At 36.2% G+C, this 21,107-nt stretch overlaps 1 protein-coding gene across 1 annotated transcript; it reads right to left on the bottom strand.

The window, feature by feature from the left end:
- Positions 1-14,957: 14,957 nt before the first annotated feature.
- On the bottom strand, positions 14,958-20,832 carry LOC124541083 (E3 ubiquitin-protein ligase RNF113A). The gene is made up of 7 exons (XM_047118908.1): positions 20,637-20,832; positions 20,277-20,422; positions 19,280-19,432; positions 18,432-18,559; positions 17,506-17,567; positions 16,392-16,566; positions 14,958-15,162 (listed from the first exon to the last, which is right to left on the bottom strand). The coding sequence occupies exons 1-7, from the start codon at positions 20,728-20,730 to the stop codon at positions 14,973-14,975; spliced, it is 948 nt and encodes a 315-aa protein (XP_046974864.1). The 5' UTR covers positions 20,731-20,832; the 3' UTR covers positions 14,958-14,972.
- Positions 20,833-21,107: the final 275 nt, after the last annotated feature.

The raw sequence follows: 21,107 nt of genomic DNA, 5'->3' as shown, positions 1-21,107 counted from the left end.
CTGCTCTTGGACTTTCTTAATACATGCAATCTCACCCAATTTAACACTATTAGTAACATCTAAATTATCTAAATTAGCATGTAGGCACATAGTCTCCACCCTAAAATCCAAATTTCAACCAATTCAACTCGGTTTTGGAAGCAGAGGTGGTTGTGAAGCAGTAGTACATTCTACTCGTACCTTTCTAAAAGGAAACGAGGCCGAGGTACTTCTGAAAGTTGATGTAAAGAATGCTTTTAACTCCTTAGATAGAGGAACCTTGCCTAACGAAGTCTTCTCCCATCTGCCTGAAATTTATCCATACGTTTGGCAATGTTATAGTTCACCTTCCAAATTATTTTTTGGTGAAGATACAATTCATTCTAATGTAGGCGTTCAGCAAGGAGATCCATTGGGTCCTGCTCTTTTTAGCTTTGGTATTCATAGCTGCATTTCGAATTTAAAATCTAAATTAAACGTTTGGTATCTAGATGATGGAACTATAGGAGGTAAAGTAGATGACGTTATTGAAGATTTAATTAAAATTAAAGAACAATTCGATAAAATTGGTCTTAAATTGAATTTTACAAAAATATTAGTTTGGCAATAGATACATTTAATAAAATTGCACCTAACATAAAAATTCTTCATGAAGATACACTTTGCTTCCTTGGTGCACCACTATTTGATGAGGGCATAGAGCCTATTCTTAACGATAAAATTAAAATATTTTCGGACAATTTTGATAGACTGGGCATTTTAAATTCTCATATAGCTTATACAATCTTAAAACATTGCCTTTTTGTTCCAAAATTAATGTACATTCTACGTGCGAGCCCAATCTGGAAATATCCAAGTCTTACCAATCGAATCGATGCCACCCTTAAAAAAGCTTTAGAAAAAATTCTAAATTTATCTCTTGATGAATATTCTTGGACTCAAGCTACACTTCCCATTCGTTTTGGTGGCATCGGCGTGAGAAAAATATCAAGTGTTGCCCTCCCGGCCTTTCTTTCTTCTGTACATAGTATTTCAGACCTTTTTTCAGAAATTTTAAAATCAAAATCAGTAAGAATCATGAATATTACTGAGGCGATAGAGACCAGGAAGGTAAAGTGCCCTAATGATGATATCCCTAAGGAAGTTACAAAACAAAAACTTTGGAATTCTTCATTGGTTCACGCTACACTACACAGTTTGACACAAAATTTAACAAGTGCTCAAGACCGTGCCAGGCTTCTAGCGTTATCAACTAAAGAGTCTAGTCACTGGTTGAATTCATTACCCTCTAAAAATCTTGGGACACTTTTAGATAATGAATGTTTTCGCATATCGATTGGTCTTCGACTGGGAACACCTCTGTGTTCTGAACACAGATGCCCGTGTGGAAAGGAGGTAGACTCTTTCGGTTTACATGGTCTCTCTTGCCCAAGGAGTTCAGGTAGGCTTTTCCGCCACGGTACTCTTAATGACATAATAAAAAGGGCTCTTGCCACCATCGACGTTCCTGCTCTTACTGAGCCTCGTGGAATTAGTCGTGATGATGGTAAGAGACCTGATGGATTAACATTGGTTCCCTGGGAACGAGGTCGGGCCCTTGTGGGGGACGCTACATGTGTTGACACGTTGGCCCCATCTCATATCCGAGAAACAATGTTAAGAGCCGGTGCCGCTGCGGAAAAAAGCTGAAGCCAAAAAAATAACTAAATATTCGTGTATTATATCTAATTACTTTTTTGTTCCATTTGCTGTCGAAACGCTTGGCCCTTGGAGTAGTGGTGCAAAAATCTTCATCAAAAGTATAACACACCTCACCTCATTGCCTCCACTGGTGGCAGGAGGGCTGGTTTGTTTTTGCCCAGAGGATCGGAATTGCGATTCTACGGGAAAATGCTGCAAGCATTCTTGCCACCATTCCACGCGGTCAAGATTTATACAGTAACTAGTTTTAGTTCATATTTGTATATATATATTTAAGCATTTAATGTTGTTAATTCTCATGTTAATAAAATGTAAATTATTGATATACTTGCATCAATGACATCAATATCAATAAATATATTTGAGGCCCAACCAATAAGTAGCATCGACAAACATCATCCAGCCTTAGGTATTGAACTTACTTTTATTAAAAACTGTCAAAACAATATGGAATCCAAAAATCGTAGGAAACTTAATTATTTTAAAGGCAATTTTGACAACATTCGTTCAGAGTTGAAAGAAGTCAATTGGAATGAAATATTGTCTTCTTCTGATATGTTAATTTCTATGACACGATGTTGTCTTAAATTTTCGCGATTAGACATTGAAATAAATCTAGCTATAACGGATTTGAATCGCGTATATTAATTATTTTTAACATCCCGACGTTTCGAGCACTTTACAGCGTTCGTGGTCACGGGTAGACTGAGGTGACATTTGTCTATTTGAAGAACAAAGGAAATATTATTAACAACTACCGCCAACGATTTCTCAATTGGTATCTTGAGAAACGTTCCGGTTGCACGCAGAAGGCACTGACTGTATCTTTAGGTCTTGCAGTCTGTTGGATTAGGATTTTAAATTTTTAATAAGTGGATTCCAGGTGTTAGAAAGTCTCCAACCATCTTCTCTGTTGACGTTCGGATGTTTTCGAATTTCAATAGCCTCGCGTATCATTCTAGGAATTAATCTGTGTTCTCTAGCGAGGATCTGTGGTTTACGAAATCGAATAAAATGGTTAGGTTTATCCAGAGCATGTTCACAGACTGCAGACTTTGAAGAACGCCTATTTTTGACATCTCCTATATGTTCCTTGACCCTAGTACCGATACTTCTCTTTGTTTGGCCTATGTAAGATAAACCACACTCACATTCGAGTTTATAGCAGTTTGTAAAGGAATATTACCCTTGATAGGTCTCAAGAACTGGCTCACTTTCTTATGAGGCTTGTAAATGGTTTTAATCGAAGCTCGCTTCAAGATGTTGCCAATCCTGTCTGTAACTCCCTTCACATATGGTAGAATTGCAGGTTGTCGCTCAACTGTGGGTGGCTTGATACGGCTTCTGCGATGCTGGCGAGGCACGGGCAGCTTATTCTGGTGGAGGGCGAGCTTGACCTGACGTAGCTCTTCCTCTAGGTGTTCAGCATCGCAGAGATGGTGGGCTCTCTGAAACAAAGATTTGCCAACGGTAGCTAACTGACTAGGGTGGTGGTGCGAGTCACCATTGAGGTGTTTGTTGGTGTGTGTGGGTTTCCTATAAACTGTGTGACTTAATGAATTGTCAGGATTCCTGACAATAAGGATGTCAAGGAAAGCTTAAGAATTATTTGCCTCTAATTCCATAGTAAATTGAATGTTTTTTATTTATAGAATTAAGATGTACTAAAATGCAGATGTCAGATCACTAGGTAATATTGTGAAAGTGTCATCTACGTACCGTTTATAAAATCTAGGTGTTATTGGTCCGGAGCGAATGTAATGTCACCTCAGTCTACCCGTGACCACGAACGCTGTAAAGTGTTCGAAACGTCGGGATGTTAAAAATAATTAATATACGTGATTCAAATCCGTAATAGCTAGTTTTATTTCTATGACACGCTAAACTCTATACTTCAAAAACACACCACTATTTAAGTATAATTAATCGCAATATCTAATCTGGTTCAGTAATACATTAAAACATAATTTAGAAAAAAACACATAGATATCACAAACAATATAAAAAGTTTGGTAATCCATGTGGATACGACAATTTTGCGCTTTTGAGAACAAAATGTAAAAACCTATGGATAATTGCTACAAAAAATTCATTAACTCTGTTGAGGAATCAGTCTTCAATAATCCAAAGGCATTTTACAGATATCTAAATAACAGAAAAGACAGTAAGGTGTCGTCAATACCGCAGTCTGTCACATATGGAACCCTATCGTCAACCACAGGTGAACAGATGTGTGACATTTTCGCGAAATTTTTTGGCTCTGATTTCGACAATATTAGTATTGACATAAATTCAGTACCTGCTCTTGGCTTTCGTCACAACTGCTCATTGAGTATTATTAATATTTCCGTTAAAGATATATTTTGTAAAATTAAACATCTTGATGTAAATAAGGGGGCAGGTCCTGATAATATACCATCTATTGTAATAAAATCATGTGCCAGTGAATTGTGTTATCCTTTATTTTTGATTTTCAACATGTCCCTCGCGAATGGAATCTTTCCTAAATATTGGAAAAATGCCTAGGTCCTTCCAATACTAAAATCCGGTCATCGCTCCCAATGTGAAAATTACACGCCAATAAGAATACTTTCCAGCTTTTCAAAATATTTGAATCACTGGTATACGATGTTATCTATCACCACGTGGCCCCGGTATTGACAAACACACAACATGGTTTTGTTAGACATCGTTCCACAACATCGAATTCATTAGTATATAAAAACTACATCTGCAACACTTTTGCAAAACAGGGACAAACGGATTCCATATACACAGATTTATCCAAGCATTTGACAGAGTTAATCATACCATCTTGTGTCACAAACTAGAAGCTTACGGTGTTTGTGGAAATCTTTTGACATGGGTCGAATCCTACTTAAGTAGAAGAACGCAGTTTGTTGCAATCAAAGGATTCATATCATCACCCTCTATTATTACATCTGGTGTACCCCAAGGATCCCATCTGGGTCCGCTTTTATTTATAATCTTTATTAATGACCTTGCTGAGTGCTTGTCTTGTCCTAAAATTTATAACACGATCCGTAACACCAATGATGCTTTGGATCTTCAATACGATCTTGATGCAACTCAACACAAGCAAATGTTTTGTGATAAGTTTCACACTCAAAAGCAGGGTAAGATTGTCATTGATTATAGCCTTAAAGGTCAAAATCTAATGCGTAAGACCTCTGTCAAGGATTTAGGGAGTAATTTTTGATGAGAAATTAACCTTTAGAGATCATTATAACAGCATTATAAGCAAATGTTGCAAGCTGCTTGGCTTCATCACTCGATCCACTAATGACTTTAAGAAGCCCACTTGTATTATACAATTATATTACTCTATGGTTCGGAGTATACTCGAATACAATTCAGTAGATTTGTCACCCTATTATGGTGTTCATCGCGACCGTATAGAAAAAGTCCAGAGGAAATTTATGAGGATACTCTCCTTCAAACATCTGAAGTATCAGCAGTTGCTGCACTATTCTGAGAGATTAAAATACTTCCACATGCAATCCCTTGAATCTCGTAGAACATATTTCGATCTTTCAATTCTACATAAAACCATCCACGTGATCCACGGTTTGATTGTAGCAAGCAAAATAAGCCTGTAAATTTTCCCACTCTTCTTCTGTCAATTTGTCCCCTCTTCAGAGAGGGTTTGGAACATATTCCACCACGCTTTTCCAATGCGGGTTGGTAGAATACACATGTGGCAGAATTTCTATAAAATTTGTCACATGCAAATTTCCTCACGATGTTTTCCTTTACCGCCGAACACGAGATGAATTATAAACACAAATTAAACGCATATACATATATTGTGGTGCTTGCCTGGATTTAAACCCGCAGTCATCGGTTAAGATGCACCCGTTCTAACCACTGGGCCATTTCAGCTCTATTTTTTTTAATGTGAGCTGAGAAAACATGGTCAGTTGAACATTATTGTGTGCATCCGTAAATACGTATACAGACGTCCTAACTAAAGAAACTTGTTATATAGTTATTTACACCCCCTTTACGCTTATCACTTGTGTAAGGAGTGGGGATGACAATAGCCCTAAGTCTGAATCAAACCGGCCCGTAAATTGCGCTATAGTCGCTTGAAATTTATTAATACACTAGGTGTATGCGCATGAATTTAACAAAAAAATATTGTTGTAGCCTGAGTTACTCAGACAGAAAAAAATGTAAAAAATGATATATTGTAGTATTAACAAAACAAAATTACTTTTATATTAAATTTATTGCAAGGATATAAAATAATCATTAACAATAAAATAATTCAATCAATTTCTGGTTTTCTAATATTATTACAAAAACAGTAAAATAATTATACGCCTGACCGGATTTCGCGCCACCGCCCGCCATAGGAAGAATTTTAAAAGTCATCTGTCAGCTTGACGCACGACGTTCGGAAAGCCACACTAGTTCTCCTTATAGTAGTATATCGTGTGTACACATACACTTACGGCCGTTTTCAATTATCTATCTATCCCTTGTTTCAGTAACTAATGATAACCAAATCTATCCTTCTGGTTTTACTTTGTTTTCAATTACCTATCGACGGTTAGCATTTCCTATCGAAACTAGCTATCTGTCATCGCGAGGACAGATAGCTTACTAGAGATAGGAACGCTCATACGATTCGTGGTTACCTATGTTTCTATATACGTTTGACGTTACTCTCGGATAGACGAAGCTATCTCTAGTAAAATCGCTTATCCGTCAAATTCGGCCGATCTACTTGAAATTTTGAAATATAATTGCTCTAATTTTTATTAATGATGGAATATTGTGGCAGTGATGATAGTGACATGGATTTATTACAAATTAGAAATGATTGTGATACAGACAGCGACAGTGATTCCAATATTGTGCGCTCACAAAAGAAGTATCATCATCATCATCAGCCCGTTTTTGTCCACTGCTGGACATTGGCCTCTCCCAGTGCACGCCACTGTGGTCTTTCTCCGGCTACTAGCATCTAGCTCCTGCCTGCCGCCTTGCGTATATCGTCACTCCACCGTGCCTGAGGACGTCCTACACTACGTTTGCAGAGACGCGGTCTACACTCTAGAACACGTTTTCCCCAACGGTTGTCGGTTCTACGACAAATATGACCAGCCCACTGTCATTCAGCTTACTAATCCGGTGGGCTATGTCGATGACGACTTTGGTTCTTTGACGGATTACCTCATTTTTGATGCGATCCCTCAAAGAAATGCTGAGCATAGCCCTTTCCATAGCACGCTGAGCGACTTTAAGCTCGTGGACCAGCCTTGTCGTGGGTGTCCACGTTTCGGCTCCGTATGTCATGACGGGTAGGACGCACTGATTGAAGACTTTCGTCTTAAGGCACTGTGGGATCGACGATGTTAAGATTCGACGTAACTTCCCAAACGCTGCCCAACCCAGCCGAATTCTTCTATTCACCTCGTCCTCAAGGTTGTTTCTACCTAATCGCAGAGTCTGCCCGAGGTAGAGATATTTTGAACAACTTCGAGGTCGGTACCTGTATCGTTGTCGGTTCCGGTAGAACATGTTCATTGAACATGACCTTGGTTTTATCAAAGTTCATCCGTAGGCCGATACGCATAGAAGAATCAGCCAGCTCGTTCAGCATTTGTTGTAGGTCCTGCAGCGTTTCTGCCACGATGACGATGTCGTCTGCGAATCTCAAATGAGAGATGTATTCGCCATTGATGTTAATGCCACGTCCTTTCCAGTTCAGCGTCTTGAACATATCCTCCATTGCATTTGTGAACAATTTGGGGGAAATAACGTGCCCTTGTCTCACTCCTCGATGCAATGGAATGGGATTTGTTTGCTGATTCTGTACTCGGACAGACATGGTGGCAGCTTCGTAGAGCTGCAGGGACTCCAGAACAGCCCAGATTTCAACCGAGTCAATGGCCTTCTCATAGTCCACGAATGCAAGACACAGTGGCCGATTATACTCATGGGACTTCTGTATAATCTGCCGCACTGTATGGATGTGGTCTATGGTGCCGTATCCGGTCCGAAACCCTGCCTGCTCCGGGGGTTGGAATTCGTCGAATCTTCGTGCAAGACGGTTCGTGATCACTCTTGAAAACAGTTTATAGACGTGGCTCAGTAGGGATATGGGACGATAGTTCTTCAGCGGGGTTTTGTCTCCCTTTTTGAAGAACAGGACGACCACACTCCTACTCCACGCCTCCGGAGTTCTCCCTTCGAAGAGGACAGAGTTAAAAAGCGTCTGAAGTTCCCTAAGTACCGGTTTACCTCCCGCTTTTTAATGGCTTTTCTATTTTTAAGCTGTCCAAGAGCAGTCTCGATTTCGCCAATACTGACTTCAGGCAAGTCTTCGAAGAAATGGCGTGTTAATGTAGCTCTAGGATCCTCATTTTCGGGATCAGGTCGAGATGCATGCGATGCGTATAACCGGCCGTAGAAGTCCTCTACTTCCGAAAGTACTGTCGGCTTAGAAGAAACGTGGTCAACTGTGGTCAACTTCGTCAGGTGGCTCCTTCCAAGAGATTGTACGAACACCTTAGACCCCCGATTCTGCTCAATAGCTCTTTCTATTGCAAGAGTATTGGAGCACCGGAGGTCGTGTCGTACGCGCCTGCTGATCTCTTGGTTTAATTGCCGTTTCTCTGACGAAGTGACAGGTGGGTTTTCAAGTCGTTTCTTCATGAGCCCCAAAGTCTCTTCCGAAAGGTTGGACTTCCTGCCCTTACGCTGCATGCCACAAAATCTCGTGCCTTCTTTCCTGAGAATTCGAACTACATTTTCGAGGTTCTGGTTTACGTCAGTTGTGGTTTCCACAGCAGCGAATCGGTTCTCCAGGATTGACTGGAATGTTTCAGATCCCGCAATGGTTTGGAGCAGCTTTGGTCGGAGCGTGGACTTCATTAGACAGGCGCGCTCGGCCTTAAAATTGATGTTCAGAGAGCCTCGGAGGAGTCGGTGATCACTACCGGTATTGAACCTATTAATCACTGAGACGTCTCTGAATATATGCCTCTTGTCCGTCATTATGAAGTCGATCTCATTTTTTTGTCATAGTGTCAGGGCTTTGCTACGTCCACTTCCTTTGCGGCTGCTTCTTGAAGAAGGAGTTCATCAAAAAGAGCCCCTCCCGTTCGAGAAAGTTGACAAGCATTTGCCCCCTATGATTCCTGCTTCCAAATTCATGGGGTCCTACTACCGATTCGCTGCAGTTCTGTACTCCCACTTTAGCGTTAAAGTCCCCCATGACAACGTTGTAGTGGGTTTTCGTGGTGAAGTGGAGGTGGTGTCGAGGTCGGTGCGTACGCTTGCACCACCTTGAGGCTGTACCTCTCGGTGAGCTTTATAATGAGGTACGCTACCCTGTTCGACACACTGGAGATTTCCACAACGTTGTCAACTAGGGACCCATTTACCAGAAACCCAACGCCACCTTAGGATTGTTGGTCTCCCTCTCGGAAGTACATTAGGCGGCCCGATTCGAGGGTTACGGTGTCCTCTCCCTCTCTACGGACTTCACATAGCCCTAATATGTGCCACCTAATTTTCCCAAGTTCTACCTCAAGTTGCGCTAGATGCGAGTCAAGCCGTAGCGTGCGTCCGTTGTACGTCGCAAGGGTCAGTCGGTTGTCGTCGCAAGGGTATCGGTTTCTTAGCACCCCCCGTCCCGCCGTTACCATCGTCGCCACCATGACGAGGAATAGCGGGGCTGCCGGGAACTGGGGGCCGTGGCTTGCGTGTGTGCTGCATGTGGAGGATATTGCCCATAATCGCCACGCTGGGCAGGCGGGTTCGCTATCGCAGGACGTAGCTTCTCGCACCGGTGACGCTGCTGCCCGTCACCGGCCTGTGGTATTTAGCTACGCCTATTTTATTTGATGGTTATACCGCCATCAGTCGGTCGCCAGAGCCTCGTTTGCTGGTCGAAAACAAGTATAAACCACGAATAAATTACATGAATAAGCTAAATGATTACACATTTGCATATCGATTCAGACTGAGCAAAGGTGCTGTCAATGAATTAAATATTTAAAAATAAATAATTAAGCAAACACAAAATGATAACCAACTGAAAACCAAAATTGAAGCTTCACATTATTAAGACGTTTCGTTTTGTTATTGACTTTGAATGGATAACATCACCGTGACTTTGTGAAAAAGAATGCAAAATCACACAAAACAAATAACTAATTACATTTTGATATTTTATTTTTATTAAAATTAATTTATTACACAATTTGGGATAGTAAACAAATAATAAATAAATATATGAAAAAAAAGGCCCCGACGAATTGAGAACCTCCTCCTTTTTTTGAAGTCAGCTAAAAAGAAATTTTGAGCGCGACATTGTTTCGCGGTTATCGTAAAACGAAACATTCGAAGAAGCTAAGATAGGTGAGAGGGAAAAGTAATCTATCGTTGGTCGAAGATAGATGGCACTTATCCTTGATTGTGAAACGCATACTAACGATAGATAAATTCTAACTGACAATCGGAGATAGCCAATGATATTCTAATAAACAGATATGTTATATCCATACTAAGCAACAGAAAAAAGGGTGCCGTGCCGGGGACCGTTTATTTTAACATTTCGTTAAAAGTAAAAAGGATAGCTGGATAAAAATAATAAGTAAAAGGGATAACTAGATGTTTTAATTGCGCAAAACGTATCACTACGTAATTATGATGTATTATAACGTATTACTGGTGGTTCTACACCTAATTTGTCTATGCAAGATGAAGAGGAGACAAATATCAATATACATCCACGAAAACGCAAAGAGCGTTCATTGGAATATGAAATTAAAAATGATCTGTCAGATTTTCGAAAAGACATTAATAAATATCTTAAGGAATTCTCGATCGCACAAAACGAAACTTTACGCCTTATACGATAAGAAATTACTGGAATGCGAGAAGAAATAAAATGTATAAAATCTACTTCCGAAAACTTAGTTAAAAAATATAACAGATTAGAAAAAGAAATTGAAACACTAAAAAAAGAAATTATTACGGCACAAAATAAAATTTCGAAAATTGAACAGGACATTCCATCAACAAATTATGAACATAAAAATAAATCGCTGTCGCTTGTAAACGAATAACTCATCCTCGAACTCAAAGATCGTTGTAATCGAGAAAAAAATATTGTCATAGTGGGTATTCGTGAATTGTGTGATAAAAATTTTACTGCTCGGCGAAAATATGACGAACTTGAATCTTTTAAAATTATTACTTCCATATATGATCAATGTCCGAAGCCAATAAAAACCATGCGTCATGGTAAATACAAACCAGACAAAAATAGACCTTTTAAGGTGTTTTTTAATGGTACCGATATTCCTAAGAAAATACTCAGTAATAAGTCTAAATTAGACAAGCAATTCAAAATATATTCCGATCAAACACCGTCTCAAAAAAAGTACATGAAACAACTTACGGACGAACTACAAAAACGAAAAAATAATGGCGAAACTGATATTATTATTAAATATATACAAGGAATACCTAAAATAATAAAATCAAAAAACGATTAGCTAACATTATTAAAAACACCAATAATATAAAACCGATTGATATTAATGCCCATTTTGTTTATCACTATTTAATTCAAAAATATAGTGATTTACCATTTATATCTAATTCCTTAAAATTATTTTATACCAACTTACGAAGCATACGAAAGGCTGGCAAGTTTGAAGAAATCGAATGTATTCTAAAAGCTGTTACGAAAAAAATTCATATTATTGTTTTTACTGAAACATGGATTAGATCCGAGGAAGATGCAAATCTATTTAAACTACAAAATTATACTCATATCTATAACTTCAGACAAACCTGTAGAGGAGGAGGAGTATCTATATTTATACATAACTCGATACAATTTGAAATAACAGAAAAAATAACAGAAAACGGAAATCACTACTTGTGGGTATTTTTGAATAATTATGCACTACATGTAGGTGGAATCTATACACCTGGTGATAGTAATGTAACTTTTTAGATATATATTCCTCTCAATTGGAGAGAAGAAAGAGAACCATTGTCTTTGGTGACTTTAATCTCGATTTACTAAGTACAACTAATAATATAACTAACTATAAGAAGGTAATAGAACTTGCCGGATATGATATTTTAAACAAAATTTAAAAAGAATTTAACACTGGAGAAACCACTACAACTAAAACTATTTTGGACTACGTATGCACCGATTTAAATAACGACAGATTTACATTTTCTATAATAGAATCTTTTCTATCCGACCACAAACAAATGTTTATTGAATTGTTGAAACGCAAGGCACCAACATACCAACGTGTTGAATATACTGCTATTGACTACAGCGGACTCCTGAAAAATGCTTCTGAATTTGAATACATTAATGAACAACACGACTACTACTATTTAGAAAATTTCATACTGCAGTGTTTTACGAAAAATAAAATAACAAAAGTTAAATCAATAAACGTACCGAGGAATGATTGGATAAGTAAAGATATTATAAACATGATAGACAAACGCAATCTTTTATGGTCATTGGTAAAACAGAATAAAAATGATGAAGAAATTAAAAAACTGTTTAATACAGAAAGAACTCGGGTGAATGAAATGATAAGATCATCAAAGAGTAAATATTACCAGAAGGCTTTTAACCAATGTAGAAAGAAACCGAAGAAAATGTGGGATCTACTTAACAATCTAGCTTTAAATAAACAAAAAAGTGACTGTGTTCTTCCAAAACTTAATACACAAACGGGTGCTGTGACTGATGGTAACGAGATCTGTAAGTTATTTAATGATTTATTTTTGACGATAGGTACTAGATTAGCAAATAACATTTCAAAAAAATTTCACTCAGGCGTTATTCACACTCTAATGTACAAAGAAAACCATTACCATGAAACTGTCTTGTGTCAGCTGCAGCCGTGCACTGTCAAAGAAGTCACAAAATAAATATAATAAATAATTTAGATTGTAACACTAGCACTGGTTTTGACGGAATCAGTACAAAAGCACTTAAATGTATAAAAGGAATAGTTGTCACTGATCTAGTTAATTGTATAAATAAATGTTTACTACAAGGCAAATTCCCTGATAGCCTTAAAATTGCAAAAGTCACTCCAATTTACAAATTCGGTTCGAAATCTGACCCAAGTAATTATAGACCAATATCAGTACTGCCTGTGATATCTAAAATATTTGAAAAAATAATATATAATCGACTAAATGATTACTTAGATACGAAAAATTTTTTAAATAAAACAATACGGTTTTAGGTCGCAGTCAAATACACTCTCAGCAGCTATTGATGTAATAATTAAACTCAAAACAAATATTGACCAAAAACATATATCTTTAGCAATTTTCATTGACATTAAGAAAGCTTTTGACACCGTTAGTCATGTTAAATTGTTACAAAAGTTAAGAAACATCGCTATCACCGGGTCAGCATTCAGTATTGCTAAAATACTGAATTAATTTCTTACCTTACGAACCGTCAACAGATCGTTAAAATATCTGATTTTAAAAGTGAGCCCCGAACCATAACATGCGGTATTCCTCAAGGACCCATATTAGGACCATTGCTATTTTTAATTTATGTAAACAACATCACAAACTTAAATCTCTCAGGTGATTTGACGCTATATGCAGATGATACATGTATCTTTTACTTTGCTCATTCAATTCATGACATCATAGCTCAAGCACAAAAAGACTTGTTACATGAATATTTTTCTTACAATCTATTAACAATAAATACCACAAAAACATCATACATGATATTTAGTGCAAAGAATAAAAAAATACCAAATCATATTCCACTATCCATTAATAATGATATTTTACAAAGATCGAATTATGAAAAATATTTAGGTTTAATATTGGATGATAAATTAACATGGGGCCCTCATATAAATAAAATAACATCAAAATTAACTTCACTAACAGGTGTTTTACGTAAAATATCAAACTATGTTCCACACAAATTTAGACCCATTGTATATAATTCCCTTGTTAAACCACATTTAGAGTACCTGATAGAAATATGGGGATCTACTACAAAGACTAACATTAAAAAAATACAAATCGTTCAAAATAAACTTATAAAAGCCCTATTTCGTTACAACTACCTTACACCAACTACAGAGTTGTATAAAAAAACTGGTTTTTTCAATATTAAACAATTATTCACATTCAAGACATGCATTCTAGTAAAAAAAATACTGAAAAAACACATATAAATTAATATAACATTAACACAGCGCACCTTCAGTCACAGTCTAAGGAATAAATTCAAAATTTATGTTCGTCATCCACGAACAAAAACATTTGGAAAGAACAACATACTTTTTGAGGGAGCTCAGCTTTTTAACAATTTACCACATACTATAAAAGAAATGGAAAATATAAATGTATTTAAAAAAAAAACTAAAGTTGTATATTAAAGAAAAAATCCTATAATAATAAAATTGTAAGTTTGTTTATACTTTGTTTAAAATAATTTTATAAAATATGTATTTAACTTTCTTCTTTGTTTAGTTACATCTGTGTGATGCATGCTTCCAAGATACGAGAACTCTAAATTTTGTAATCTAGTATATAATATTCTGTAATCTCATTTAAGTGAATTGTAAAAACTTATGAGAAATAAAGTTCTTTAACCGCATTACTACGTAAAACGACTAAAGGCAAACGTCCCAATTAGGACGTTTTCTAAACTTCACTTTTTGCGCGTTAATAACATATCTGTTTACTAAAACATCATTGGAGATAGCGATCTATCTGTAATCTTAGATAGGTTATTGAAAACGGGCGTTAGTAAAAAGGTGATTATTTTAATATTACAAAAGACCAATTTTATCTTATATATTTTGTATCTATGTATAAATTGTAAATTTTTGTTCTGTTTTGTTCAAATAAATCATCTGTATTATATATTTGCAAAGTAACCATTTAACCATTTCTTGGTGGTAGGGCTTCTTGCAAGCCCGTCTGGGTGCGTACCACCCACTCACCAGTTATTCTACAGCCAAACAACAGTACTTAATATTGTTGTGTTCCGGTTTAAAGGTTGAGTTGAGAACTACAGGCACAAGGGACATAACATCTTAGTTCCCAAGGTTGGTAAACCATTGGCGATGAAAGGAATGTTTCTAACAGCATCATTGTCTATGGGTGGTGACCACTTACCATCATAGCATAAAAAAGAACTGTTTAATACTGTAAACTGTTATATAGATTACAGATTACATTAAATGAAACCAACATTATATAACAACATTTATTTATCAATCATCATCATCATCATCATCATCATCATCATCATCATCATCATTTTCCAGAGCTCGTGCTTTAATCTTGGCTTCAAGCTCTTTCGCCGGATTAAAAACACCACTCGTCTGAGCGTTGCATATAAAACAACGTGTTGACTTCTTATAGTTTTGCAGCGCGCACTTCTCACAGAAATAGTGTTTACATCTACAAAAAAAAAAATTGATTTGTAAGGAATAGTCAATATTTCTTACAGCGTCATTGTCGTCTTAAACTTTCGCGATTATTACACATTTAAATAAAACTAGTTATAACGGATTTGAATCGCGTATATTATCATAGCGTAGACTACCCGTGACCACGAACGCTGTTAAGTGCTCGAAACGTCGGGATGTCAAAAATAATTAATATACGCGATTCAAATCCGTTATAACTAGTTTTATTTAAAAGCGTCATTGTCTATGGGTGATGGTGACCACTTACGAACAGGTGGCTTATATGCTCGTTCGCCAACCTTTACCATAAAAAAAAAAATTAAATTACTTACCATACATTACCACTACATTACCATAAAAAAATTATTTAATTTTAAATGAACATGGTTATTTTTATAATTAAAGTTATTAATTTCGGGATTTACCATGTTTTTTATTTATGTTCGGTGGAGCTCAATATGATCGAGTATACATAATATAAGTATAACTAGTGACAATGGTAGGGGTGAAAGTGACAATAGTAGTGGTGACCGGTGTTTACGCAGTAAACGTACGAGAAAGGAGGTAGTCCGATACAGACACTTCTAACATTATCAACATCTACCCGCAAACTTCAGTCTCGTGAACAAGACATTCGTAGATAATGTCGAAATATCAAGCTCCACCGAACAACTCTCTACTTCTTGGTGGTAGAGCGTGCAAGCCCGTCTGGGTAGGTGCCACCCATCAAAATCAAAAAATCAAAAATCAAAATATACTTTATTCAAGTGGGCTTTTTCAAGGACTTTTGAACCGTCATATAACAATTAAGTGAAGCTACCACCGGTTCGGAAAGTAGATTCTACCGACAAGAAACTCAGTAGTTACTCTTTTTCAACATTTAAAAAAAAGTACAGTCATGTTAGTCAATACAATTATTTAAATTAATATATCCTGCCTGGAAGTCAACAGGTATTAATTCCACACTTTCTAATTTATTATTACCCATCAGTTATTCTACCGCCAAACAACAGTACTAAGTATTGTTGTGTTCCGGTTTGAAGGGTGAGTGAGCCAGTGTAACTACAGACACAAGGGACATAACATCTTAGTTCCCAAGGTTGGTGGTACATGACGATGTAAGGAATAGTTGATATTTCTTACAGCGTCATTGTCTATGGGTGATGGTGACCACTTACCATCAGGTGGCCACAAAAAAATAAAACACCTCAATGCACTAACCTGGTCACTATGGGATCCGTGAAGCTATCCCTGCATATGAAACATTTGAAGGGAAGTTCATCGTCACTGTCTATTTCATAGTCAGATTCGCCCCCCTCTTTAGCTTTGTTTTCCTCCAACTCCAATTGCCATCCATGCTTGTAATCTGATCTGTCGTGTAGAAACTTACAAGAATCTGTAAGAATAATAAAATATATTTACTATATATTATATACTTTTTAGTTGGTCAGCTGTATACAACAACAACAACAGGCTGTAAATATCCCACTGCTGGGCTAAGGCGTCCTCTCCCTTTGAGGAGAAGGTTTGGAACATATTCCACCACACTGTTCCAAAGTGGAATACACATGTGGCAGAATTTCTATGGAATTCGACACTTACAGGTTTCTTCACGACTTTTTCCTTCACCGCCGAACGAGATGAATTATAAACAGTTATAGTAATGGTCAGTTGTATAAATAATTATAAATTATTAATAGTTGGTCTTCTGTGTGTGGGTTAAGAGATATTCTTAATTAGCGCTGTTGAAAATTCATCACCCATGACCCATGAGGATGAAATCGGGGATGAATGTTTGAAATATAGGAATTGGTATTTAGGCTCATGTCGATGGTTGCATAAATTCATCCCTTAAGTAGATATAATTGGGGATGATAGTTTGTATGGATGATAGCCATTTATAAGTAAGAAATATGAGAATTGGTCGTTGAAGGAATGAGTACATAAGAGGAAGTTTGAAAGTGAGAAGGTATGTGGAAACTGGCTGTGAAGGTATGGACATAATGAGGAATGAGGACCATGTTGTAATGCCTTGAGCATGGATGTGGATGGATATAGAGGTAGAGGACGACCAAGGAAACGATGGATGGATTGTGTGAAAAACGATATGGTTAGAAAGAATGTTACTTGTGAGATGACGTCTGACAGAGAAGTATGGAAGGAGAAGACATGCTGTGCCGATCCCAAGTAAAATTGGGATAAGGGCAGGAGGATGATGGCAATGTTTAAGCTTCAGTTTACAAATAAACATTTAAGGTTACAGTATTTTCCACTAGAATCTCTATTCCTAAATAGTGACATGCCTTAACAAATTAATTTCATAGAGAACACATACCTCCAAAACCACAGAAACCGGTCTCCTTATAATCTTTGCATATATCTGGCTGATAGTCCCATCTGAAAGGAACACAAATGTTGTTAAAAGTCAGAAAATATAGAGAATCTTTTAAAAAAATATAGAAAAGGTAGAGATTGCTTATAGCAATAAGACCGCCCTTGTACACCACTTTCTTTTACTTATATTTGTTATTACTGTTTTTTTTCCTGTTAATGTTTGTGTGCAATAAAGTTTTTATCTATCTATCTAAAAGCCCCTCTTTGCAAATAAAAACATCAAAGATTTAAAAATGCTTAAATGTCTGCTTGAATGAAAGATAATTTAATTTTGATTTTATAACTTAGTTAATGATACAACTAACAGACTCATACAAAAATATATTCTAACACCTTAAAATTATGCTATATAGAGAGCTGAGAGAGATGGCCGAACAGTGTGGTTGAATATGTTTCAAACCCTCTCCTTAATAGAAGAGGTGGCCTTATCCCAGTAGTCTGAAATTTACAGGCTGTTACTTTACATTACTAACAAATTTAAGCATTTACAGTTAGACATTGTAAAATAAGGTAAAGTATGGATTTGTCTATTTCAAGCCAATTGACACCAAATTAGGGGTCTTTTTTTTATGGTATAGGTTGGCGGACGAGCATATGGGCCACCTGATGGTAAGTGGTCACCATAACCCATAGACAAGGACTCTGTAAGAAATATTAACTATTCCTTACACCGTCAATGTGCCACCAACCTTGGGAACTAAGATGTCCCTTGCACCTGTAGTTACACTCCTGCTAGCAACTTCACTGTATCGTTTTAATATCAGCCTGTATATGCATCATAATAAGTCTCATCATGTTTATAAAACATGCTTAAAAAAGTATAATTTCAAAAACTAATTACTAACAGTAAGTAGGAGATAATAATACCTGACAGTAGATCTTAAATTGGCCGGAGCTCTTATAGGACCCTTCCTCACAAACCCGGAACTTGCATTACCGATCGCCGTATCTTGTTTCTTATAATATTGGGCGTAATTATTAATACCTCGGTATACCTAGAATAAAAAAATTAAAGATGTAACAGTAATAGGTGTGAAACTGACCCTTTGGAGTGCTGTTGTCCACACTCCTAGCCCAGTCTGTTCGATCAATTAGTGGGGTAAATAGAAATATTATCGTAGAACATTTATTGTTTTATTTATATTTAAAATTGGTGAGCAGACTGGCACACTGCTATATATATATATTAACTACTAGCTTTGCTCGTGACTTTGTGCACTTTGAATTTAGCAAAAGAGTTATTGTTAGTTAGTTATTGTACCCTCTTTATTACATCAGTTATCTACCAGTTAAAGTCCCATCAAAATCGGTCCAGCCGCTTTAGATATTAGTCAGAACAAACAGACAGACAAAAATTGTATAAAATTTATTTATTTATTTAATGCCACACTGTATACATATCATTACAGGATTGTGCCCCAATTCGATATTACAGCACTTTAAAAATGTTATTTTTGTATATTTTACTGTGTATACATACATATATATTTAAAGAGGTAATTTTAATATTACAAACAGACACTCCAGCTTTATTATATATATAGGTAGATTCCTTACAGTAACTACACTGCCAACTTGAATCAATTTCAAACACAACAATACTAAATATTGCTGTTTATCTATTTGTGAAATGGCATCTACACAGATGGGCTTTAAAAAACTCTACTCAGAAGTAAATTTTCATTGTGATTCTATAACAGTAGTAAAAAAAATACCTTATCATCAGCTTGGCCTTGTAGCTCTTCGTTTATTTTCTGCGATTTCTCGAATATAGCTTGAGCATCTTTATCTTTCTCGGTATCCATTTCATATGTAGCCGTTGCATTTTCTCGTTGTTGTAACACTGACAGTGTTGTCGTTGGCTTATTCTGAAATAATTAATCATATATACATTTATTTGTCTTAATAAATACAACAGATAAGGAGATATGTGGGGGGAAACCTGGAAAGTATCTTGTGTGTAACTAGTGTATGATGTGTATTAAATAAAAGAATGAAATAAATCAACATTTAAAAATAATTACGCAACAAACATTATCATAATTTATAACAAGACCAACAGCAGTTCTAAACAACAGATGTAGTGCCTCCAACATGAAGCTGCTTCGCATGACAACATCACTGAACAGATTTGCTCACAGCTTTGCAAATGTAAGTAGAAGAAAATAAAATTATACAACAAGATTTTGTCATGATATCGGCATGTATGCAGAGGAATGAGGAACATATTATGAGTAAGATGCATTCTGTGAAAAAGAATAGATGGATATGGAGGAAGAGGACGACCAAAGAACAATGGTAAAATTGTGTGAAAGAGGATAAGGCAGGAGAGTGATACTTGTGATATGACGTCAGACAGAGAAGTTTGGAAGAAGACACGCTGCACAGACCCCAAATAAAATTGAGATAAGGGCAGGAGGATGACAACATCATTAAATAATTTATGATTTGTTTCCCATTTAACTTTTTGTCGTTAGTTATTTAAATGATATATACTACTGGATATTCCACCAATCCGCATTGGAATGGCGTGGTGGAATATGTTCCAAACCCTCTCCTTAATGGGAGAGGAGGAGCCTTAGCCCAGCAGTGGGACTTTTACAGGCTGTTACTTTACTACAGGAAAGTATATACACTTCCGAGCTTACTAAGGATGTTTATAAAATAATATTTCAAAGTTATTAATTAATTATTTATACAAATAGTGCTTACGGATTCTTCATCATTACTGCTAGCGTCGTCTAGTACCACTCGTTGTTTTTTTTCGCCACCAGTCGTTTGAACATTTGGGTTTGCTTTCTGAGGTCTCTTCGTTGGTAAAACAACAGTTGGTTCATCAGAATCCGAGCTGTTTTTTTCTGTAAGTTTATTAAGTTACACTATTTATCTTTTTTATGGTATAAGTTATCCAAATTCCTATGTTTCACGGTATATACAATTTTTTTTTTTTAATATGATCAGGCCTTAAGCATTAGTGTTTTCTGCCAATTTTAAGAATAAATTAACTAAATCACTTTTATAACTTAATGTTATTGATAGACTTGAGAAATTGAATTGTATTACATAGTTTACCTTCTGAACTAGATGCTTTACGTTTTCTACCACCTCTTTTCTTTATGTTTCGTTTCTTAAATGTTGTCGGTACCTCAACTTCAACATCAGACATTTTTATCACTGAATATTTTATATGTATTAATCATAAACAATTCAATTATGTATCGACTTCTATTTCTGTTTGTAAATAAAATAATTTGTGAGGTTATGTTCAGATTCACGTAATGAATTATTTTAGTGTTGAATCAATGTGAGTGTAAATAATCGATATGTAACATATCGATTTCTAGACAATATAAAAGCTTTAAGGCATAGATAAAACATAATATTAATTTATTAATATTACAAATAATGATAGGTGATAAACATTATTTTTATCACACAAAATACAGAAATCACTTTATTGACAAAAACATCATAAAAATGGCGGCACAAATTAGTAATTTCGCCAGGACGACTTAACGTAGTTAATTTCATTCAAAGGGTACA

The sequence above is a fragment of the Vanessa cardui genome, chromosome 27 (assembly GCF_905220365.1).
Source record: "Vanessa cardui chromosome 27, ilVanCard2.1, whole genome shotgun sequence".
NCBI lineage: Eukaryota > Metazoa > Arthropoda > Insecta > Lepidoptera > Nymphalidae > Vanessa > Vanessa cardui.
The sequence above is the reverse complement of the archived record's forward strand: the minus strand, read 5'-3'. Positions and strand labels throughout refer to the sequence as shown.

Coding starts and splice junctions, on each gene's coding strand:
- LOC124541083 (XM_047118908.1), bottom strand. CDS start 20,730: ATGTCTGATGTTGAAGTTGAGGTACCGACAACATTTAAGAAACGAAAC. Junction 16,567..17,505: donor CGGTTTCTGTGGTTTTGGAG/GTATGTGTTCTC, acceptor TTATTCTTACAG/ATTCTTGTAAGTTTCTACAC. Junction 15,163..16,391: donor ACGGATCCCATAGTGACCAG/GTTAGTGCATTG, acceptor TTTTTTTTGTAG/ATGTAAACACTATTTCTGTG.